This window comes from Schistocerca nitens, chromosome 1, assembly GCF_023898315.1.
Source record: "Schistocerca nitens isolate TAMUIC-IGC-003100 chromosome 1, iqSchNite1.1, whole genome shotgun sequence".
NCBI lineage: Eukaryota > Metazoa > Arthropoda > Insecta > Orthoptera > Acrididae > Schistocerca > Schistocerca nitens.
The window spans coordinates 2,103,050-2,126,372 of record NC_064614.1 but is presented as its reverse complement, the minus strand read 5'-3'; the positions used below and the strand labels follow the sequence as shown (position 1 = coordinate 2,126,372).

Sequence of the window (23,323 nt, the reverse complement as noted above, 5' to 3'; positions counted from 1 at the left end):
AAGAAACTCTTTTGGAACTTCTATTTCGTTGCATTTTAGAATTCCAACATATGTCAACCAGTTTTTCAGCAGCTTCTTACACAATTCAATGGTGAAAAACAATTGTCTGCTGTGATCTTCCTCTTTGTCCTGTACATGCTTTTGGAAAGACGAATCACAGACTGTGTTGGCTTTAGGAACTTTTACTCTTCCTCAGTTAGTGTTGCTCCATCATGTCTTTCCCCACACAAACGTAAGCATTATTCAGATATGAAGAATGAGCATCTGTGAGGCAAATGAATTTTATGCCATATTTAGCAAGCTTCTTGGCTATAAATATTATGAATCGGCATCTGCCTCTAAATAGGATTAGACTCTCATCAACACATGCAAGAGCGCCAATCGAATATACCTTCTGACAATTAGAAATAAATATGTTGGAAATATTGGACACAGTGGCTGCAGGATCATCTCTTTTCCTTTGTTTGTGAGTAGATGCATCATCAAATCTGAGAGCCCAGTAATGCGTCATGTCGTTTTAGAGGCATGGTTGCACGAAAAATAGGACGTCCAGTACAGTCATTTGCGAAAAGTGATGCCAAGTTTTCACATCCACACTTGAAAATAGAACATGGAAGCATCAAACCAGTCAGTGCCCCAATTTCAGTTTTGTCTGTATCTTTATAACTGGAAGTCTAAGGATTTTGCAATTTATTCCTAATCACTTGTACTTTTGAGTTGGTATGTACTACTATCTCGTCCAATATCTCAGTGTTAAAAACTGAACGCCATATTTCTGGTAGATCTGGATCGTTACCTAACTGACTGGCAGGGTCTAACCACAATGACAATCTAATTTTATTACATTTTTATTTCGTGTTTTAGTACCGCAATTGGGTGCACTGGAACTCCAACTGGAACAATTCAGCTTGCCATGATAAATTGCGTCGTTTCGGTGTTATCATTTTCCCTATTCTGAAGAGAGTCAACATCACCTTTTTCATTCACAGACGTGCAGATAATATCATTGACCTCTATTTCTGAATCACTGTCACGATTTGAATCTGATACGTGATCTTCCTCAGGATCATAAGAGTCGTCTGAATGATAACCATCATCACTTTTCTCAAACTGATCTGAAGCTATCTGCTCCATTCTTTTGCTTCTTTGGGCCACACACGGTATCCCTCCGCTAGTAGCCGTCTACAAGTAATGAGATATTTGAAAAAAAAGAGAGTATGACACAAATACGTCCTCACTTAGAGTGATATCCATCTGTCAGACAGAGTAAATATCTTACCTCTACAGTAACATCAGTCTGTGAGATGATGTGACTGACGTTTGTGCACGAGTAAAACAATGCTATCATGGAGATGAAACAATGATGTCTACACAGTAGCAAGTTCTAGTCACGAATGAAGGTAGCTGAAATATCAGATCCAAGTAACAATGCACGCCTGTCAACAATACATTGAGAGCTTTTATATCCTCCTAAGAGACAGATGTTACCAACTAAGGGGTAACACATTGCAAGTTAAGGTGTTTGGCGGGTTTGATTACACTAGGATTATGGCCAAGTGGAGAGGTTCTTCAGTCATCAGTTTGAGCTCTGCTCTGGTCGATGAATGGGAGTTGTCAGTTCATTGAAGGTTATGAGAAGATATGTGACTGGTGTTATGGGGTTGAAGGAAGGATTTACTTAGGACGAATGCGTAAATTTATGACTGGGTAAGGGCTTTATTGAGTAGGGCTTTCTATGTGCTTTGGCAACAATGGTACTGCCCTGTTTCATGTACAGAAACTATGATGTAAAAGTATGTAGGTTAAAGTATGGTCTTTAAGCACAAATCTGTCTTCCTTTCTTCCACTGTGAAAGGACGTTCCATTTTATTTTTGAAATTGGTGATCTGAGCATGCTGCCAATTGATTTTTTTGTGATTTTACTTCTTTTCCTTGTAATCATTTCTCGCTATCTCAGTAATGAATTACTTCACAGTAACGATTTCTTCAAATTATAAATAAATATAAATGCAAACATTTTGTTTGGTACTTGACCTTCGTGTTCCCATTTGAAGTACGTAACATGGCTGAAGAAAATGCTGTTTGTTAACTGTAATTTCTAAGCCATTCAGTGGACTTGTTAATTAAATAACTCACTGATTCAGAAACTGCTCCATTTCTATTTTTAACATGAAATAGATACGTATATCTGTCTCACCATTGTACTAAAACCATTGTCTCCTTTTTTTCCTTCCAAATTAATGGTACATGCAAAACTTTTGTTCTACTCAACATACTGCTACAACCACATGAAGGTGTGATAGCTAACTATAACTGCTTTAGAATGACACTGAATATTTAAAGTGAATAAGTCCTGCTGCCTAGTTTAATGACTTACCCTTAAGATTCAGTTGTGGTACCAGAACTAATGTTTATGATAACTTATTCAGAATCGGAGATGGACTACAGGCCAGCCTTTTGCAGGTTTGGATAAGGGAAGTAGCTGTGAGTTTTTAAATGAAATCATGTATATATTACTGCTATTAATAATAAATGGTACACTCAATCATTCAAAAATTTAGATAGGGGAATGTCAATAATTTTGATTGCAGCCAACACTGGAGACAGCTTAGGGTTACTCAAATGTCCAAAGAATGTATTCATATTAAGACTAAACTGGAAGACTTTCGCTCAAGGTAAAATAGAAATGAGAAGACTGATGATGTGATTTCTATCTTCACCAACATTGTGTTAGACAATATTCTAAACTATAGAACAAAATGTTTAGGATCTATGCATAGTGTTTATATGTCAGCCACCAGTGTCTCATAGAAATGTTTCTGTATGTGATAGGGTTTGTTTACTTTTTCTTTCATTATTATTAAAAGTAACATGTGAAACTCGGTTCTTTATTAAATGTTTACTGCTCTTGTATCATATTTGCGTCTCTTGATAAAATGAATTTAATGATGAAAGTATTGTGTATTGGTAAACTCCATATGTGCTATTTTTCATACTACAACAACACAGTTATTTCTCTGGTGCTATATAGTTGTTGTTTGATGTTACCTATGTCTCCATATGAGATTCCAAATCACTATATATTACCTGAAATTTTATGTGTAGTTGCAGACTTATTCTTCTTTGCATTTAACCACAGCAGCATGTAACCATACTGTTCAAGGTAACCCTGCACCAAAACTACCGTGGGCGAAAAACAGCCCGGACAACTGGAAAGGTGGTGAAAACTGTCTACATATACATGCTAAGAAGGGCCACGTGAACGACATTAGCTGCTTTACATATTACACATTTATTTGTGAACGCACCCTCCGTAAAAATGTACCGAAAGGTTACACATATTATGATTTACCTCGGACCTTCTACAAGTTATACAAAGAGGAGAAACCATTTCACCTTGCGAAGAAGACATGTGAGGATGATGGAGGGAAGCTGACGGCCCCAGAGGATTGGTTCAAGGCTTTTTCTGTGCTTTTTTTTATCAGAGAAGTTGGATTCCACACAGACTTTTACGTCGACTTCTCTGACGAAGCTGAGGAAGGGAACTTCGTTACAAGCGAAGGTACGTCCAAAAGTGCTATTTAGCACAAGATAGAAATATTTCTACTCATTTTACAGTATCGAGAGCTTCTTTTGAGTATTTTAGAGCGCATTGCAATTTTGAAAGTGACATGTTTGATAAGACATGTGGAACAATACAAAATGCCTTATATAAGAATCAGATACAACAGATAGTTTGGATGCCCAGCCACCCTCAAACACCATGTAAATGACCCAAAAAATATTATCTTTCCTTCATTCATCGAGTATTTTTCACCATTTTACCAGTATTTTCATCATTTTTAACATTTTCCCCCACAGCATTTCCCACAAAAACCATATAGATGACCATAATTTCCGTAACATTTCTCTAAAACTTCCCTATTTTGTAAAAATTTTAGCAGACATGATGCTGTTATGAATTAATGATTATTCATGTTGTTTGAGTGCACAGTTAACCACACTTCTAACACATTCACATGTAACTTTTATCTTATTGTAATATTTTTAAATTTGGTAAATATACTGAAAGCCCATCATTTTTATATTTAACGTTATGAAATTCTCCGCTATTTTTTTTCTCAGTGCTCTGACCATATTGCTTGGTGTTGTCCATTTAGAGATTATAAACATTAAAAATAAATCTAACTCATGGAATTCACATAGGCACGGCCCAAAGGCAGTAACTGCTGAAGCAGGCACGCTACTCGTCACAGCACCACAGTGGACCAGGACTTTGAGTTGGATCTTCGAAGAAACCTGAGAAGGATAAGAGACGAGATATAGTAGAGAGAGAAGCTGAAAATCACTCTGCAATTTCCTTCATGTGGGAAGAAGGTTCTGTACTTTTTGAGATGAATTCCATAAGCTCTAGTTCATTAGGTGCTGCTGAAGTAGGACACAGTCCAGTGACTGCTCCAGCAGCTGGTAGTGAATTACAGATTGCAGAACTCATTACCATTATTTTCACAAACTTTTTCACTCCTTTGTATCTCAGATAAATACTTCCATCCTCGAAACATTAAAAATCCCAACCACTGATCAATTTCGAGTACCTGTCTGACAAAATAAATTCAAATTAATTAATGAGTTCCAATCAAATTTTCTCTCCATATCTAGAATTCAAATATTCACATTCAGTAATGCTATATAGAATGTTTAATTTCAACTCACTTATTTTTTTTTAATTAATTAAAACTGCTTGTGCTGTTGAGCTTCTTCAGTAGTCTTTATTTATATAGAAATAAAATTTAATAACAAATTTCATACTCAAAAAGTGCAAAACCTTCATCCCACATGAAGGAAATTGCAGAGGGATTTTCAGCCTCTCTCGCTTCTGTTTCTCGTCTCTTCTCCTAACGAGGTACTTTCGAAGCTCCAGCTCAGAGACCTGTTCTACTGCAGTGCCACGATGGTCGGCATCATAACGTTACGTGCCGCTTTTCGCTTGTCACTGGCCTTCTTTAACTGAAGGGGCAAAGCTTGGACGGCAGCGACGTGATGAACGATGGTGATGATTCGAAGCCGAGTTTTTGGCACTCCCTTACATTCATTGTGGGTTCACCAGCAGGACCAAGCTTTACCAATGTGCTTATATGCTGCATTACAGCAGTAAAAACTACATTCTGAAATGATCATATTCCCATCATGGTGATTTTTAGAAGAGATGAACTTTAAACAACACATGAATGTTAGTATCAACACGCAAATTATCATTAAAAAAGAATAATTTGCGTGTAAAATGAAGTATGTTTCCAAATTGATTTAAATGGAGCTTGCCTCATTTGACAGATTTTTCTAAGTGAAACTAAATCCAGTACGTTCACACTACTGTTCACAGATTGCACCATTGCATGTATTAAAATTTAATAGTTCACACTAGAATTTATAGATGGCACAACTTCATTGGCATCTTCTTGACAGTTTTCTTGTGTTAGGTTCTTCAAATTTATTTATCAGGAACCTTTTTATTTTTATGGATAATATAATTCTGATTAAATTTTCAGACAAGAAAAGTGCCCCTGAAAAACCACTACCCACAATACATGGAAGTAAGCTGTGCTGCTTAAGGGGGAAATTCTTTTCTGTTAATTTCTCACCCAAATATTAACCGATTTTAAAAATTCAAAACGTTAACATAACCTACTCAAAAAGAGGTATCCAGAAAAATAATGATGAGTAAAATCAGGCATCATCTTGTAAGTTAGATACTAAATTTTTCAGTTTAAAAATTGTCATTTACAATTCTCTGTTGTGCGTTATATGTGAGATTCTCTTTATCATACATTGTTACATGTGCAAGTGTTGCTTTCGGAATTTTATCATTGAAAGTGGCACGAAGTTTTGTTGAGGTTTTCTGTGTAGCAACAATATTCTTTCTACACATCACATTAATCATATACATAAATATGATAATATATTATTAAATTGTATGGATTTGTATCAACATTGCTCTTCAAGTCTTTTAAAATCACAAACAGCATTATATGCTTTGAGGTAATTATGTGATACATGTAAAAATGCAGTAAATGAAGCAGGCAAAAACGAATACAAACGTCTCAAAAATGAGATCGACAGGAAGTGCAAAATGGCTAAGCAGGCATGGCTAGAGGACAAATGTGAGGATGTAGAGGCTTATCTCACGAGGGGTAAGATAGATACTGCCTACAGGAAAATTAAAGAGACCTTTGGAGATAAGAGAACCACTTGTATGAACATCAAGAGCTCAGATGGAAACCCAGTTCTAAGCAAAGAAGGGAAAGCAGAAAGGTGGAAGGAGTATATAGAGGGTCTATACAAGGGTGATGTACTTGAGGACAATATTATGGAAATGGAAGAGAATGTAGATGAAGATGAAATGGGAGATACGATACTGTGTGAAGAGTTTGACAGAGCACTGAAAGACCTGAGTCGAAACAAGGCCCCCAGAGTAGACAACATTCCATTGGAACTACTGACGGCCTTGGGAGAGCCAGTCCTGACAAAAATCTACCATCTGGTGAGCAAGATGTATGAAACAGGCGAAATACCCTCAGACTTCAAGAAGAATATAATAATTCCAATCCCAAAGAAAGCAGGTGTTGACAGATGTGAAAATTACCAAACAATCAGTTTAATAAGCCACAGCTGCAAAACACTAACACGAATTCTTTACAGACGAATGGAAAAACTAGTAGAAGCCGAACTCGGGGAAGATCAGTTTGGATTCCATAGAAATACTGGAACGCGTGAAGCAATACTGACCTTACAACTTATCTTAGAAGAAAGAATAAGGAAAGGCAAACCTACGTTTATAGCATTTGTAGACTTAGAGAAAGCTTTTGACAATGTTGACTGGAATACTCTGTTTCAAATTCTAAAGGTGGCAGGGGTAAAATACAGGGAGCGAAAGGCTATTTACAATTTGTACAGAAAGCAGAAGGCAGTTATAAGAGTCGAGGGACATGAAAGGGTAGCAGTGGTTGGGAAGGGAGTAAGACAGGGTTGTAGCCTCTCCCTGATGTTATTCAATCTGTATATTGAGCAAGCAGTATAGGAAACAAAAGAAAAATTCGGAGTATGTATTAAAATCCATGGAGAAGAAATAAAAACTTTGAGGTTTGCCGATGACATTGTAATTCTGTCAGAGACAGCAAAGGACTTGGAAGAGCAGTTGAACGGAATGGACAGTGTCTTGAAAGGAGGATATAAGATGAACATCAACAAAAGCAAAACGAGGATAATGGAATGTAGTTGGATTAAGTCGGGTGATGCTGAGGGAATTAGATTAGGAAATGAGATACTTAAAGTAGTAAAGGAGTTTTGCTATTTGGGGAGCAAAATAACTGATGATGGTCGAAGTAGAGAGGATATAAAATGTAGACTGGCAATGGCAAGGAAAGCGTTTCTGAAGAAGAGAAATTTGTTAACATCGAGTATAGATTTAAGTGTCAGGAAGTCATTTCTGAAAGTATTTGTATGGTGTGTAGCCATGTATGGAAGTGAAACATGGACGATAAATACTGTAGTTTGGACAAGAAGAGAATTGAAGCTTTCGAAATGTGGTGCTACAGAAGAATACTGAAGATTAGATGGGTAGATCACATAACTAATGAGGAAGTATTGAATAGGATTGGGGAGAAGAGAAGTTTGTGGCACAACTTGACCAGAACAAGGGATCGGTTGGGAAGACATGTTCTGAGGCATCAAGGGATCACCAGTTTAGTATTGGAGGGCAGCGTGGAGGGTAAAAATCGTAGAGGGAGACCAAGAGATGAACACACTAAGCAGATTCAGAAGGATGTAGGTTACAGTAGGTACTGGGAGATGAAGAAGCTTGCACATGATAGAGCAGCATGGAGAGCTGCATCAGACCAGTCTCAGGACTGAAGACCACAACAACAACAACAACATGTAAATTACACATTTCTTGATGAAATATTTCATTTTTTCAATTTTTCAAATGCAGGTTTCGTAGCATAACATGATCCTGCTGTGATGAATCAATCAGTTAGTCAATTTTTATGACTAGGCTGAAACGCAACACAGGGTAAGGCATATTAAATTCCATTTTAGCTGTAGTTATTTGTGATATGTAGCTCGAAATGCTTCCTACCAGATAAGCAAGCAACTTCAAAAGTTGCCTGTCAATTGAACGCTACAGGAATATTAGGATTTTTCAAGACAATTATTTGTTGAAACTTCCTGGCAAATTAAAACTGTGTGCCCGACCGAGACTCGAACTCGGGACCTTTGCCTTTCGCGGGCAAGTGCTCTACCATCTGAGCTACCGAAGCAGGACTCACGCAATATCCTTTCTTTCAGGAGTGCTAGTTCTGCATGGTTCGCAGGAGAGCTTCTGTAAAGTTTGGAAGGTAGGAGACGAGGTACTGGCAGAAGTAAAGCTGTGAGTACCGGGCGTGAGTCATGCTTCGGTAGCTCAGATGGTAGAGCACTTGCCCGTTGCACTCAACATTAGGCTTGAATGAAGCAATAAAGTCGCAATCATGATGAAAGTGCTTACTATGGTTAACATACATTCCATCAGCCAAATTTAAATTAATATTCATAAATTTGAATGGAATTATATTAGGAACTTAAATAGCAATAGTTTTTTCATTAGGAGAAAAACTTTAATTATGAAGTCCTAGAACCCTTGCAGTGCTATCTTCTATATCTATATACAAATAACATCACTCTCTATAGTAACACTTTTTACACCTTCACCTTCTTTAATGTGTGTATTAAGCTTTGTCATGTGAATAAATTTTCACATGTTATTGACCAATAGTAATTCCCATTATTTGCCCATCACACTAAAATTTACAATTTCTAATGTAATATTTGGAGTTAAAAAAGTTGTGCAAAATCAAAGTAATGTGACACCGTTACAACTATCTCCCAATAGGACAGTCGGTCTACTTTTGTGAATTGATAACTTACCACAAAGCTTAATTAATCTACTCATTTACTAGTAATGAAGAATTATGGATTAAATGAAAATCAGTTGAGTCTGTTTTAGCTGCTGCAAAACACATTGTGATCCAAAAATCACAATTTCAGAGAAACAATTAAAAAAATAAGCATGGCAAACATTTACCTAATTCCATTTGATGTGCAATAATAAGACCAACTGAATGTGGAAAAGCAACATTAATAACCAGTAACTTTATTTTAGCTCCAGGATGGTTGAATTGGGATGAGATCAGCCTTGATCTTTACCCTTAAAGTTTGGATCAATCGAAATATCTAGAGTTTATAAAGAAGTTAAAAAAAGTAGAAGACAAACATAAAGAGAAAGTTACTACTTTTATTGGAAACAGCGACGAAATTATACCACTGGATAAATGTCAAGATAATTCACTAGAAATATTCAATGATTTCCTTCTTGAAAATCAGGATGCAGTTATTGAATATTTTTCTAGACACAGACACAATTGAATAAGACTGATTTTATTTGTCTCAGATATAGTCAAAGATATCAAAGCAACCAGAGGGAGAGAGATAACATAATTGTTTTGAACATCTTTAGGCAGGATATCACAAATTCAAATAATATTTACCACAGGTTTGTTGGTGTAGATTTAAAGTTTGATCATTTAAATGAAATGTGCAGTAAATATTGGAATAAGTATGAATTTGGTTTTTTTACAATAGACATGACAAGGAAATCTAAAGACAGTCAGTACAGTTTTAAAATATAATCATTCTTAAATATCTAACACACAGCATAGCAACATTTTCTATCCAACACAGCAACACGTGGAAAGCTTTGTGTTATTTAAATTTTGTGTTGTATAGATGCTGGCGAAGAATGACCCACAAGTTATTAAAAAGGCAAAGAAACAGAAAAGGAGTTGATGAGTTGAAAGAAGGAGTGAAGCTTAGGAAAGAACAACCAAGAAGAGATTATGAAAAACATAAAATAGAAGATAAGCCCGTTACTGGTACAGTCAAACAAGTAAAGCAAAGAACTAAAAGTTTAGATGACAATGTGCTGAACGCCGTCAAAGAAAACAGAGAAGTTGGAAAACAAATGATTCCTTACACACACTATGATGCCACTCCTCATCCAGAATAATTCTGAGAGTTACCCTAAATTAAATCTTACGAAAGTCTGAAGTTGGATTACACAGTAAGTCAATCAGATATATAGGATGTACTGAAGAAATGTGAAGAAGAGGATAAGCTAAAAGGTAGACCAAATTATTGGATAATAAAGAACTGTGGATCAAAAAAGTGTAAGTGAAAGAATATGGCAATATATCAACAACAATGAAAATAAAATTTTTAAATTGAAACATGTTGGCCACTTTAAATTTGTTGGTTGTTTGTCAGTTGAGTTCCATGGAGAAAAAGAAAATGGAGGTACAGGTGGACTGATGAATCTTATAACTAAAAAGCAGGTAACTGAATATGATATGAATAAAAAATTGGATTTTGTTGATTTATCAAGTTATAAAGGTATGCAGCATATGTTGGCAGTTTTGTATTCTGATAACAATGCAAATAATATAAAATGAAGGAAAGGTAACAAACACAAAAGTTTGAACAAAGCAATTTTTGATGTCTATTTCCCACAATGTAGACAATTACAGCCAATTTCAAATCCCACAGATTATTCAGATACAAAAACAGGCGAAGGTTTAATAAAAAGGTATACAAAACAACCAGTTGAATGATGTATGTGGATTAATCAATAGATTATCAGAAATTCATAGTGAGGAGAGGTTGGAAATAAAAATTTTCATAATGAATGAGTAGGCATAGTTCAGTGATATCATTATCAGCAATCCAAAATAAATCCATATCTGATTAGATTTTTCAGCAGCTTACTACACACACTATGGAAAAGTGAACTACATGGAAAAGGCTTAGCAAAATTGGGCTTTAAATAATTTGCCAAACCCAGAGTTGCATCTAACAGACTACACATACTGTGGCCCATTTACTAAACAAGATGGAAGATTAGCACAAGGTTTCCAAAGGCATAAATCATTACATGAAGATTGTAAACAACATGATATTACCTAAAGAGATCATAATGATGTATACTCTAGGGATGCTGCAGATACACAAATTCATTTAGCAGCAAATCAAAGAATTATCCTTCTAATACTTCATTTGATGAAAAAGTTGTTGTAACAGCAGTTAGAGGAATAGTGTTGATGAAAATGGTTGGCATTTATACAATTTGATTGCTACCTAGTGGCAAAACTAAAGCAAAATCACTTAACATTAAACTCAGTAACCGCACAGTACTGGTAATTTTTTTGCTGATGTTCAAAAGAGTAATTGAGTAAGTAGAGAAATGGTTGAGAATTTGCTCAAGATACTAGGCATAACTGCTGTAAAAAATTGAATACCTAATGAAGGAGAAAGAAAGATCAAGATTAACAAAACAGGAAGATGGTTTCCTTCTACCGATTTAACTGGCAGCATTAGGAGCAACTGGTTCATTAGCAAGTAGAACAGCAGCTAATACAAAATCATTTCATGACAAACAGGAGAATGATGCATACTTGGCAGCACAAAAAAAGGCAAACTGGCAATAGACAAGAAAGGAAAAGGGTTAAAAAAATTAAAAAAATAATCAAAATGTGTAAAGCATTTTGACATAGAAAAACTTGCGAAGCAATTAACAATTAAAACTTTCATGGTGTATACATGATTGATGAACTACCTGATCATCCTAGAGAATACATATCTGGAGTGGTGAATGTAGATACAACTGATAATGTTGGTACACGTTCAATATGTTACTGTAAAGCAAAAATGTAAAATTTTTATTTGATAGATTTGGGGCAAATACTCCTGAAGAACTGGTTAAATATTTTGGTCCAAGTGAGTTGTACTACAATGGACAACGAATTCAAAATTGTGATGAAGTCATCTGTGGTCATTTGTGTATATTCATGCTAAACTTATTGTTAGTTTAGTAATATTCTGACCACAATCAGTGAGCTTTTTGGAAATAAGCAGCAGCCTATAGAATGCATGATTAACATGCAAAAAAATCTGGAGAATTAGAAAATATCATAAATGAATTAGGATCAAAAATCGAAAATTTAATCAAACAGTTTCTTAAAGAATTACATAACATTCTTAAAGTAACAAAAGTGTATGTTGATTTTAAAAGTAGAAGACTAGTAGATTTAAAAAAATGTAGTAGGTAGTTATGATGCAGTTAGCAAGCAATATGTATAAAATGAACTAAATTATTTTGTTAATAAAATTGAATATACTGCTGTGCTACACAACTCTTAAAAATTACTACACAAAAAGGGAAATAGAGAAAATATTCACAGATTATCACATAAAAATTGATTCCATGCATTAATCAGGTAGAGAGATTACAAAGTAAACTATATGATAATCAAATAACTGAATTAACGTTTATGACTGGAAATGAAAATCAAACATAATTTTGAGTAGGATTTTAAGCTCGGAAGAGTTCTTGTTCTTGAGAAGAATATAAATTACGATTTGACACTGAATGATTTTCATATCACAGTAAGTGTACCTGATAAGCTACATGTAAGAAAGAATGATAACAATCTGCAAATATCAGTGCATAAATGAAATTTTCTAACTATATGATTAAAGGATATAGTTAAAACTGTGCCAGTAGATGTAAAAAAATGGTTTATTAAAATTTTAATTTATATAAATGGATCAGTTCTGGTGTTCAAAGTGTAGAACATTTACTGAAACAAATCACCCTCAAAGACTAATAACTAAACATGGAAGACAGAGAATTGAAAGTCTTTGCAGAGTATGCAAGACTAGAAATAATAAGTTTGTTAAAAAAGATTTGTTGGTGATGATGTGCAGCCTAATATTTGTGAAGATTTCACCAATAAATAACATAAGCTGATGATAAAAAATTTTAAAAGAAGAAGATCCTATATAAATGGTAGTGGGAAGTTGAAATCCACCTCAAAAATAAATGAAGGGTTTAAATATTTATTGACTGTTGCTGATGTGTTTTAGAAATCTGCATGGGCTATTCCAGTTGAGTATAAAACAGGTAAAAATGTGGTTGAGGCCTTTGAAAATATTTTAACTATGAGAACCCTAAGAAATCTACAAACAAATAGTGATAGGGAATTCTACAATAAAGAATTTCAAGAACAAATCAAGGAACACACCTTTTACCATTACTCAATATCTATAAGTATCTCTTGTAGAAAAATTTAACAGAACACTAAAGGAAAAAAAATGTGGAAAAAATTTGCTCTTCAAGGTTGATACTTTGTTGATGAATACAGCAATACAAATCATTCAACAATAAACACGAAGCCAAAGGATACAACCAAAGAGAATTGAGAAAGGCTTGTTGTAAACTGTTTATGTAGTACATGCTAAGCTAAGCCCAAATATGAAATGGGTGATAAACTTAGTATCAGCAAACTTTATGGAATATTTGCAAAATTATACACTACCAGCAAGTCAACAGACGTTTTTGAAATTGAAAATATTATTCTTTCTAATCCAATCATGCGCAAATTAAGAGAGTTAGATGAAGCAGAAGTAAAAAGAATTGTTTATCAACAATAATTTCAGAAAATTAAACATCAAGATATATATTTTGTTGAGAAATTTTTGAGGAGGAAAGGGTATAAAGAGTATGTTAAATGGTTATGTTTTGATAATTCACACAACACTTTGGTAAAGAGAGGAAAAATTTAAGATTTTTATGTATAAATAAAACAAAATTTCCAATCCCCAATTTCAGTGTCTTATTTGGAAAATTATGTCAATATTTGGAAAGCATGGAGCATATTAGCAATTGTGACTATTTTCAAGGATTTTAAGGAAATGAAGCATTGGAATACACATTTGGTGAATCTATGAAGAAATTACCCACTCTACTTCTAAAAATAGAAGAATAAAAATTTCTCTATTTCTTATGGCCCTTAAAAATAGTTGATTGTCAAGTTTATTATGACTATCTACCAAAAAAATTAAAAGATTATATCAATTATTATGTAAACCTTTTACATTCATTCACTGAAATAAAATCAGAATATGCCTGCTTGTGATATGAAATCTTCATCCAATAATCATAGAACAACAAACATATTTCTCAAGGTAATATCTTCTGTAGGTGTAACCAGAAGTGGTTGCATTTCTCTTATTCTTTCATCTTCCTCACTTTGTTGAACAAGTTCGAGTTCACTGTATACAGGATGTTAAAAATAAGTGTCGAGTACTTTGGGAGGTGGTAGTACACATAAGAACATGAAAAGTAAGTCCAATAAACAAGGGTCCGGAAACGCATACTTTCTGCGATAAACACCTGTTTACAGGAGGTGTTCAACGTGATGTCCATTCATGACAGTGCACCTCTCTCCCCCCTGGCGTAACGAATGATGCAATCTCTGAAGTATGCTCGCTTGTCGCTGTATCTGCTGGCACACTTTCAAGACACAACCCTGCAGTTTATGCACATCGTTGACTGGTGTGGCATAGACCAATTCCTTCAAGTTTACACATAACAACATGTGCCCCCCCCACCCCCCTCCTCGACCGATCGAGCCGTCCTGAAACTTACGTGTCAGATGTTCACGCCCATTGTGTGTATTCGCTGAAGCAAGATAGTCCAATTAATGCGCCCCACTTAACCTTTACGGTAGCACAATTAATCTATCGCCAAGCATGCCTGTCCATACGTTGATTGGGAGTCAGTGTTGATGCCCTTTTTCCTGAATTGCTTCAGAATTTACATCTGCCCATACATGCTGGTTATGGAAATTCGCATCACGGTCCCTTGTGAACCTCGTCTCATCGGTGAATAAAATCTTGTTAAGTGAGCAATGGATCTGTGGCACACATCTGCAAGAGCCATTGAGAGAATCGCCATCTGCTATGTTGATCCTGTGGCCTTAGGGCCTGAACTTGCTGTAGATGACACGGGTACAACAATTGTTCATGAAGTAGTCCCCAGATAAGAGTGTGAGACACGCCTTCTGCTGCTGTTAATCCTCACACACTGGTCCCAAGGATTTCTTCCACCTAATGTAGCACACGCTCCTTTGTGTCAGACATGCGGACTGTGTATGGACTTCCAATGTCAGTCTTCTGAGGTGTAAGGGTACCTGTATCCTTCAGACGCTGGAAAAGTCTGCCAAACAGCTCATTAGAGAGCACTCTGTGCTGTGGATGTTTTTCAGCGTAGAGGAATCGGGCTCGCAGGCTATGTCCATTTGCTGAACCGTAGCAGAATGTCATATCTGCCATTTCATTTGTGGAGTAGTAGGCTTCCATCGCTAACAAGTGATGGAAGAGAGAAAACGCAAATGTACTACACCTTTCGTACATACAAACAGCACAATAACAGTAAACACATAAGTGAATCCGAACTTGTAAGAAGGATAAAACACCACTATATGTACCCAGCGTTCACAGTGTTGTACAGTGAGACACACAAACACAACGAATACTAACATAGTTTACAACACGACTCGAACCACTGCATAACATCTAATGGCAGGTAGAGTACTGTTTTAAGACGCATAATACCTTGCCGACATTTGATGGAGCGCCAATGCAACGACTGTGTTAATATCCGCAACCAAGCATCGTGCAGCCGTCCCTATAAACAAGTGTTTATCTCGGAAACGTCCGCCCCTGGTAGCTGGGTGGTCAGCGCGACGGAATGTCATACCTGATTCGATTCCCAGCTGTGTCGGAGATTTTCTCCGCTCTGGGACTGGGTGTTGTATGGTTTTAGCCGGCCAGTGTGGCCGAGTGTTTCTAGGCGCTTCAGTTTCGGACCGCGCGACCACTACGGTCGCAGGTTCGAATCCTGCCTCGGGCATGGATGTGTCTGATGTCCTTAGGTTAGTTAGGTTTAAGTAGTTCTAAGTTCTAGGGGACTGATGACCTCAGATGTTAAGTCCCATAGTGCTCAGAGCCATTTGAACCATTTGTATTGTCCTTATCATCAGCATTTCATCCCAATCGACACGTAAGTCCCCGAAGTGGCGTCAACTCGAAAGACTTGCACCAAGCGAACGGTCTACCCGATGGGAGGCCATAGTCACGCGGCATTTACATTTACATCTCGGAAAGTATGCGTTTCCACGGTCATTTTTATTGGACTTGTTTTTCTTGTTCAGATGAGTAATACCACCTACCAAAGTATTTGACACTTTTTTCGAACACCCTGTGTAAGTCTGTTAATCGTTTTTAATTAACGACTGCAACCTCCAACAAGTAGGTCTAGATCACAGATACGTAACGTAAAATACCTTGTTTGCCCGTGTACACAGGCCGGAGGATGGAGGACATGGAGTTCCGCAACTGGAGGCCCGACGACCCGGACAACGGTGGGCCCTTTGGACCGGAGAACTGCGTCACCCTCAATTGGGAAGGCTTCTTCGCGGACATCCCGTGCGAGTCCACACAGCCCTTTGTGTGCGAACTCAATCCGTTCTAGTGGCCCATCAACGTTTTCCTCTAGAGCCTCATGTCTTGTCTGCCATAAGGCAAACTATTGCTACACTGTCTGTGGAACACAGATCCGAATGACTGCACACAGCATTTGGGAACTGCCTTTGAACTATTTGTAACATGTGGAACAATTGTGGGGTACATATACTACTCGAGACAGCATTGTGATTGGAAAATAAATTTGATTGTCATAATGGAGCGTCCTCCTTATCAGTGAAAAGTAAGTACAATAGGACCTTGACAATCCGAGCATGCTCAGAGTTCTCTCAATGGCATTCTATCGAATATGCCGGATTATCAAAGTTATTTTTTAAAATCTGGTCTAAAAAGAGGGATATAAACAAATAGTAAACTTTTAACATACAACACAAGTAACGTAAACACGATAGGACAGCCTAAATAATCGAATTTTAAAAGTTTGTATTACTATCGGATGAAAACAAAAATGAATTAAAAGTCGAATACTTGGATTACTTTATTAAATCAGGTTATGGCCCAAAGTTTCAGAAAATATCAACATACATAAATAACTTTTTGTATACCAGTTACAAAATTAAATAGGTACCATTGATTTGAAAAGATCTAGATAATTAACAAATATTGTTACCAAGAATTTGGTGCAGTTTAATTGGAACCACTGTATTTATGAATACTCTGACATTGTTGAGGATGGTGTCTACCATTGATAGTGTAGGTGAAATTTTCTTCTGAGCCCTCTGGGACACTGCAGAAATGCTGCAAGCTGTCACTTGCTTTAATCGTAAATATATGTCTGAATGATGCAAAATGTTATCATCCTTAGATAAAGAAAAGTAGTATCTTCTCAATAACCTTAATTTTTTTTATATGAAATTAGTGATTTTACTCGTGGCACTTTTGTTGCCTATGCCTTCAGTCACTTTCAGTGTTCATACTAATAACCAAATTAACTGATTTAATAAGATTGAACGTTGAATTGTTGGTGTACCCATGTACCACCACAATAAAATAAAAACAATGAGTAATTGAGGGAGTATTAATGAGAACAGTGGCGTATATAAGTTTACAAAAATAATGACAAGTTTAATTAATCCTTTAATAACTACAACGAGCTGATAAATCTTACACAAAAAAATGACAAACACTAATCAGAAAAGGGATGATGCTCTATTTGTAAAGCATTCATTAGGGTGGAAACTACACAAATTCTACCCTGAATTAATCCCTTTTACAACGCAATATGACTTTGTTTACATGAATCCACTGTGGGGTCCAACTCTATTCGAACGGAATCAACTACGACCAAATATAGCAGAAACTATGGTTCACCAGAGAACAGGGAGCTGAGAATATTATTTAACATCCCTACATCAGTGCAGCAGTATTTCACCCTTTCACCTTGATTCCAGAGCCTACAGCAAACAGCGCAAGGAGTGGCGCACTGCTGCAGCTGTGATGTTCTGATGCATCGTGTTTACTGGCCTGGCCAAACTAATTTGACTCAGAGACGCAACAGTGCATGCTGGAATTGTCAAATGTTAGACGACTGACTCAGCACAAATAAGTTCATTCTCATGACACACGATATGTCCGAGATGATGTGCAGTTCCATTGCTGGTACAGCTCGAAACTACCACAGGCTGTTAGTCCACCACAAAATACAGACCACAAGTCTGACCTACTAGGGTTAGTCCTGAAGTTCTTCACCAGGGGAGGATCGGAAGACAAAGAAGAGCAAAGAGTCATTGCCACTTTCCACCAACATTCACTACAGGAGCGGAATCAGCAAAAACGAAACCACCCCCATATTGTACTGCTGGCTACAGGGAGTACCATTATTATTTTTTGATGTAAAATTTGGAGTTAGACTTATGACCCAATTGAAATGATGTATTCAAAAATAAGAATTCAGAGAAGAGATTAAAAAAATAAAGATTGTAAGCTTTTATTAAATTCTATGCAATGTACAGTTAAGGACCAAGTAGATGTGGAAAAATTACATGAATGATCGATAATTACATTCTGGCACCAGGATGGTTGAACTGAAATAAAATTAATCATTCGTATGTTTATTCAGAAGGGTTAGATCAACCAAAGTATCAAGAATTTATAAAAAGTTATAAAAAGTTGAGATAAATACACTCCTGGAAATGGAAAAAAGAACACATTGACACCGGTGTGTCAGACCCACCATACTTGCTCCGGACACTGCGAGAGGGCTGTACAAGCTATGATCACACGCACGGCACAGCGGACACACCAGGAACCGCGGTGTTGGCCGTCGAATGGCGCTAGCTGCGCAGCATTTGTGCACCGCCGCCGTCAGTGCCAGCCAGTTTGCCGTGGCATACGGAGCTCCATCGCAGTCTTTAACACTGGTAGCATGCCGCGACAGCGTGGACGGGAACCGTATGTGCAGTTGACGGATTTTGAGCGAGGGCGTATAGTGGGTATGCGGGAGGCCGGGTGGACGTACCGCCGAATTGCTCAACACGTGGGGCGTGAGGTCTCCACAGTACATCGATGTTGTCGCCAGTGGTCGGCGGAAGGTGCACGTGCCCGTCGACCTGGGACCGGACCGCAACGACGCACGGATGCACGCCAAGACCGTAGGATCCTACGCAGTGCCGTAGGGGACCGCACCGCCACTTCCCAGCAAATTAGGGACACTGTTGCTCCTGGGGTATCGGCGAGGACCATTCGCAACCGTCTCCATGAAGCTGGGCTACGGTCCCGCACACCGTTAGTCCGTCTTCCGCTCACGCCCCAACATCGTGCAGCCCGCCTCCAGTGGTGTCGCGACAGGCGTGAATGGAGGGACGAATGGAGACGTGTCGTCTTCAGCGATGAGAGTCGCTTCTGCCTTGGTGCCAATGATGGTCGTATGCGTGTTTGGCGCCGTGCAGGTGAGCGCCACAATCAGGACTGCATACGACCGAGGCACACAGGGCCAACACCCGGCATCATGGTGTGGGGAGCGATCTCCTACACTGGCCGTACACCACTGGTGATCGTCGAGGGGACACTGAATAGTGCACGGTACATCCAAACCGTCATCGAACCCATCGTTCTACCATTCCTAGACCGGCAAGGGAACTTGCTGTTCCAACAGGACAATGCACGTCCGCATGTATCCCGTGCCACCCAACGTGCTCTAGATGGTGTAAGTCAACTACCCTGGCCAGCAAGATCTCCGGATCTGTCCCCCATTGAGCATGTTTGGGACTGGATGAAGCGTCGTCTCACGCGGTCTGCACGTCCAGCACGAACGCTGGTCCAACTGAGGCGCCAGGTGGAAATGGCATGGCAATCCGTTCCACAGGACTACATCCAGCATCTCTACGATCGTCTCCATGGGAGAATAGCAGCCTGCATTGCTGCGAAAGGTGGATATACACTGTACTAGTGCTGACATTGTGCATGCTCTGTTGCCTGTGTGTATGTGCCTGTGGTTCTGTCAGTGTGATCATGTGATGTATCTGACCCCAGGAATGTGTCAATAAAGTTTTCCCTTCCTGGGACAATGAATTCACGGTGTTCTTATTTCAATTTCCAGGAGTGTATAATGAGAAAATTACTACTTTTATCGAGAATAAGAATTAAATTGTACCACTGAATCAATTAAAAGATAATTCGCCTGTAATTTTTGATGATTCCGTTCTTGAAAATCGGGATGTAGTTAGAGAATATTTTACTAGAGGTATGCCATGTCTCACTGACGAGTCCCAAAAGGGACTAGAAGGCCTGCAAGAATGCGCGTCAAAGAACTTACTTGACAGGGGGTCTCGTGGTCATGGGCTGCCTTCTGTGCACCTGCTCCACTGAAAAGAGGCTGTAGGGTGAGTCAGAATACGGAACTCGGCTGGGATCTCAGGGTACATTGGATGCAATCATAAATCAGTGCATGAGGATATATACACTGGAAGCACCCCTGGCACATCCGTTTTATAATCGGTTCTATACACAAAGTGTACTAACTGCCTTCTTCATAGTGTAGCTTCTCATAGTTCCCTGAGTTGAAGTCCCAATGTAGCCGGACTAAGTGTTGACTACATGAAAATAAGTCGAAGTCTCCTCGTAGTTACGCAGCACTGCACTGCGATCTCACAGCATCAGAACTCCAGCTAAACCATATCTGACTGACTGACCTGCTGCTCCATCACTGCCATCACTCCCATCACTGTCCCAACAATATGGTGGCTAGCCTTTTTTTAGCAGTAATGCACCCAGCACCACTTGTTCTAGAAGTTTCCAGTACTCCTGAGCATTGTGTGTGTGTCACGTGGTGCCACGTGAGGCCTACGTGAGGAACAGGCTGTACACCACTGTCCAAGGGTTGCGTATTGTGATGTCTCTCAAGACTTCTGATGCCGCAGAGTCCGCTCTTGTTAGCAGAGTCAACAGTACACATAAGCTATGTCCAGTCACTTGCGCCTCGCTGACAACAAGAACTTTCAAGCCTACATCTTACTTGATTTTTAACTCTACTTTATATCATTCACAACGGGTAGACAAGAAGGAAGAGATTGTTTTATTGAGCTCAGACCTATTCAAAAATATCTAATTAATTAGTTACAGATAATCACAATTTTTTTGAATATTTACCATGTGTTTGTTGATGGAGGTTTAAAATTTGATGATTTTATAGAAATATGTATCAAATGTTGGAATGAAGATCAGTTCGGATGTTTTACAATAGATATGATTAGTAAACCTAATGAACAAAAGTACAGACATAAGATAATTAATTACTTAACTAAGTATAATTATTTTTATTAATGTCTTTTTTATCCTTAGTAAATGTTTGCAAAATATGACCCAGAGGTTGTTAAAAAATCTAGACGAAATAGAAAGATAAAGGAACAATTAAAAGAGGAATTTAGTAAACAGAAGAAACGACCTATAGAAGAGCATTAAAATATAAAAAGGAGGATCAATAAGTTATTGACACTGTCGGACAATTAAAACAAGGAAGTGAAGTTTTAGGTGACAATGTACCGAAAGCTATTGAAGAAAATAGAAGGGTTGAAAAACAACACTATTTTGATGAATTTGATGACATACCACCAATTAAAAAGTATGAAAGTCCAAAGTATGATTATTCACTAACTGAATCAGAAATACAAGTTGTATTGACTAAATAGAAGAAGACTCTAATGGCAGAAAAGCTAAAAAAATTAAGAAGCCAGATGTTAAAAAAAATATCTATGAGTGAAACAATGCTAGAATACATCAGCCATAGTAAAAACCAAATTTTTGGATTAAGATCTGTCAGCATATTTATTTTTTTCTATAATTTACCAGCAAAATTTAATGGGGATAAAGTAACAGTTGGCGATATGAAGGTACAAATGGACTGATGAGTCTTAACTAAAAAGCAGATTACTATGGAAGCTATGAATACAAAACTTCATGCTGTTAAGCTATGAAATTATACAGATATTTTGCACCATTCAGGAGCATTATTTTCTGGAAAGGATCCAAACAAAATATAATCAAGCGTATGTATGACATATAATAAGCTGAATAGCAGAAATTGTTGAGGTCTATTTCCCAAAATTAAGAAAATTACTTTCAGATTCAGAAATAAAAAAGGATAAAGGTTTAATTAAAAAGTATTTAGAAAAACCTATTTAATATGTTTGTATGAATGATTTTGAAGATTTAATCGGCAGTTTAGCAGTAATACATGGAGAAGAATCAGCTGGGAACAAAAATTATCACAATCATAAAGTTGACAAACACAGAAGTTAACAAATAAAGTTAATGATTTCATTATTAATAAACCGAAAGGAATTCTATACTTTTCAGATTACTCATCAACAATCCTCGCACATTTTGGATAAGTGAAAGGCTTTTTTAAATTGTACTTTAAATTATTTACCAATGCCAGAGACGTATCTGCCAGGCTATGTGTATTGTGGACCTTATACTAAATTAGATGGAAGACTAACGAGAGGAGATCAAGTGATCAAGAAATAAGTAAATTAACTGAAGCTTGAAAAAGTATAGTATTGCATACAGAAATAATAAAGATTTAGAATCTAGACATCAAAGAGCTTCAGTTATCTACAAAAAAGAGAATGTATACTAAAGATGCATCAGTTTGCAAAAAATTAGCAGCAATACAGTAAGAGAAATAAAGTACGGATAACAAAAATTAGGTATGATAAGACATGGATAAAAGTGGGTGAGAATTATATTTTTTGAAAACCCATATTACATTTTTGCTCTATACAAAAGAATAACTTCAGCATTGATTATACTTCACTACCTAGCGGCAAAACTAAGCCAAAAGCAATTAAAATTAAACTTAATAATCCTCAACAGCATAATATTGATAACTTGTAACTAATGCACAAAAAGGATAGGGAGGTAAAAGAATCGGCAGTAATTTACTTATAACTTAGGCCCTTGCTGTTGGTGGGGAGGCGTGCATGCCTCAGCGATACAGATAACCATACTGTAGGCGCAACCACAATGGATGGACATCAAGACAAACATGTGGTTCTTGAAGAGAGGCAGCAGCATTTTCAGTAGTTGCAGGGGCAACAGTCTGAATGACTGACTGATCTGGCCTTGTAACACTAACCAAAACAGCCTTGCTGTGCTGGTACTGCAATCGGCTGAAAGCTAGGGAAAACTACAGCCATAATTTTTCCCGAGGGCGTGCAGCTTTACTGTGTGGTTAAATGATGATAGCGTCCTCTTGGGTAAAATATTCCTGGGGTAAAATAGTTCCCCATACGGATCTCTGGGTGGGGACTACTCAGGACGATGTCGTTATCAGGAGAAAGAAAACTGGCGTTCTATGGATTGGAGCATGGAATGTCATATCCCTTAATCTGGTAGGTAGGTTAAAAACATT

At 37.4% G+C, this 23,323-nt stretch overlaps 1 protein-coding gene across 1 annotated transcript in view; it reads left to right on the top strand.

The window, feature by feature from the left end:
- The window catches only part of LOC126240202 (collectin-10-like), a 121,233-nt gene extending 104,676 nt beyond the window's left edge, over positions 1–16,557 (top strand). The window contains exons 3-4 of the mRNA XM_049947908.1: positions 3,164–3,562; positions 16,296–16,557. Coding sequence (XP_049803865.1) covers positions 3,164–3,562; positions 16,296–16,462 — 566 coding nt within the window. The 3' untranslated portion in view covers positions 16,463–16,557. The remainder of the gene's footprint in view (positions 1–3,163; positions 3,563–16,295) is intronic.
- Positions 16,558–23,323: the final 6,766 nt, after the last annotated feature.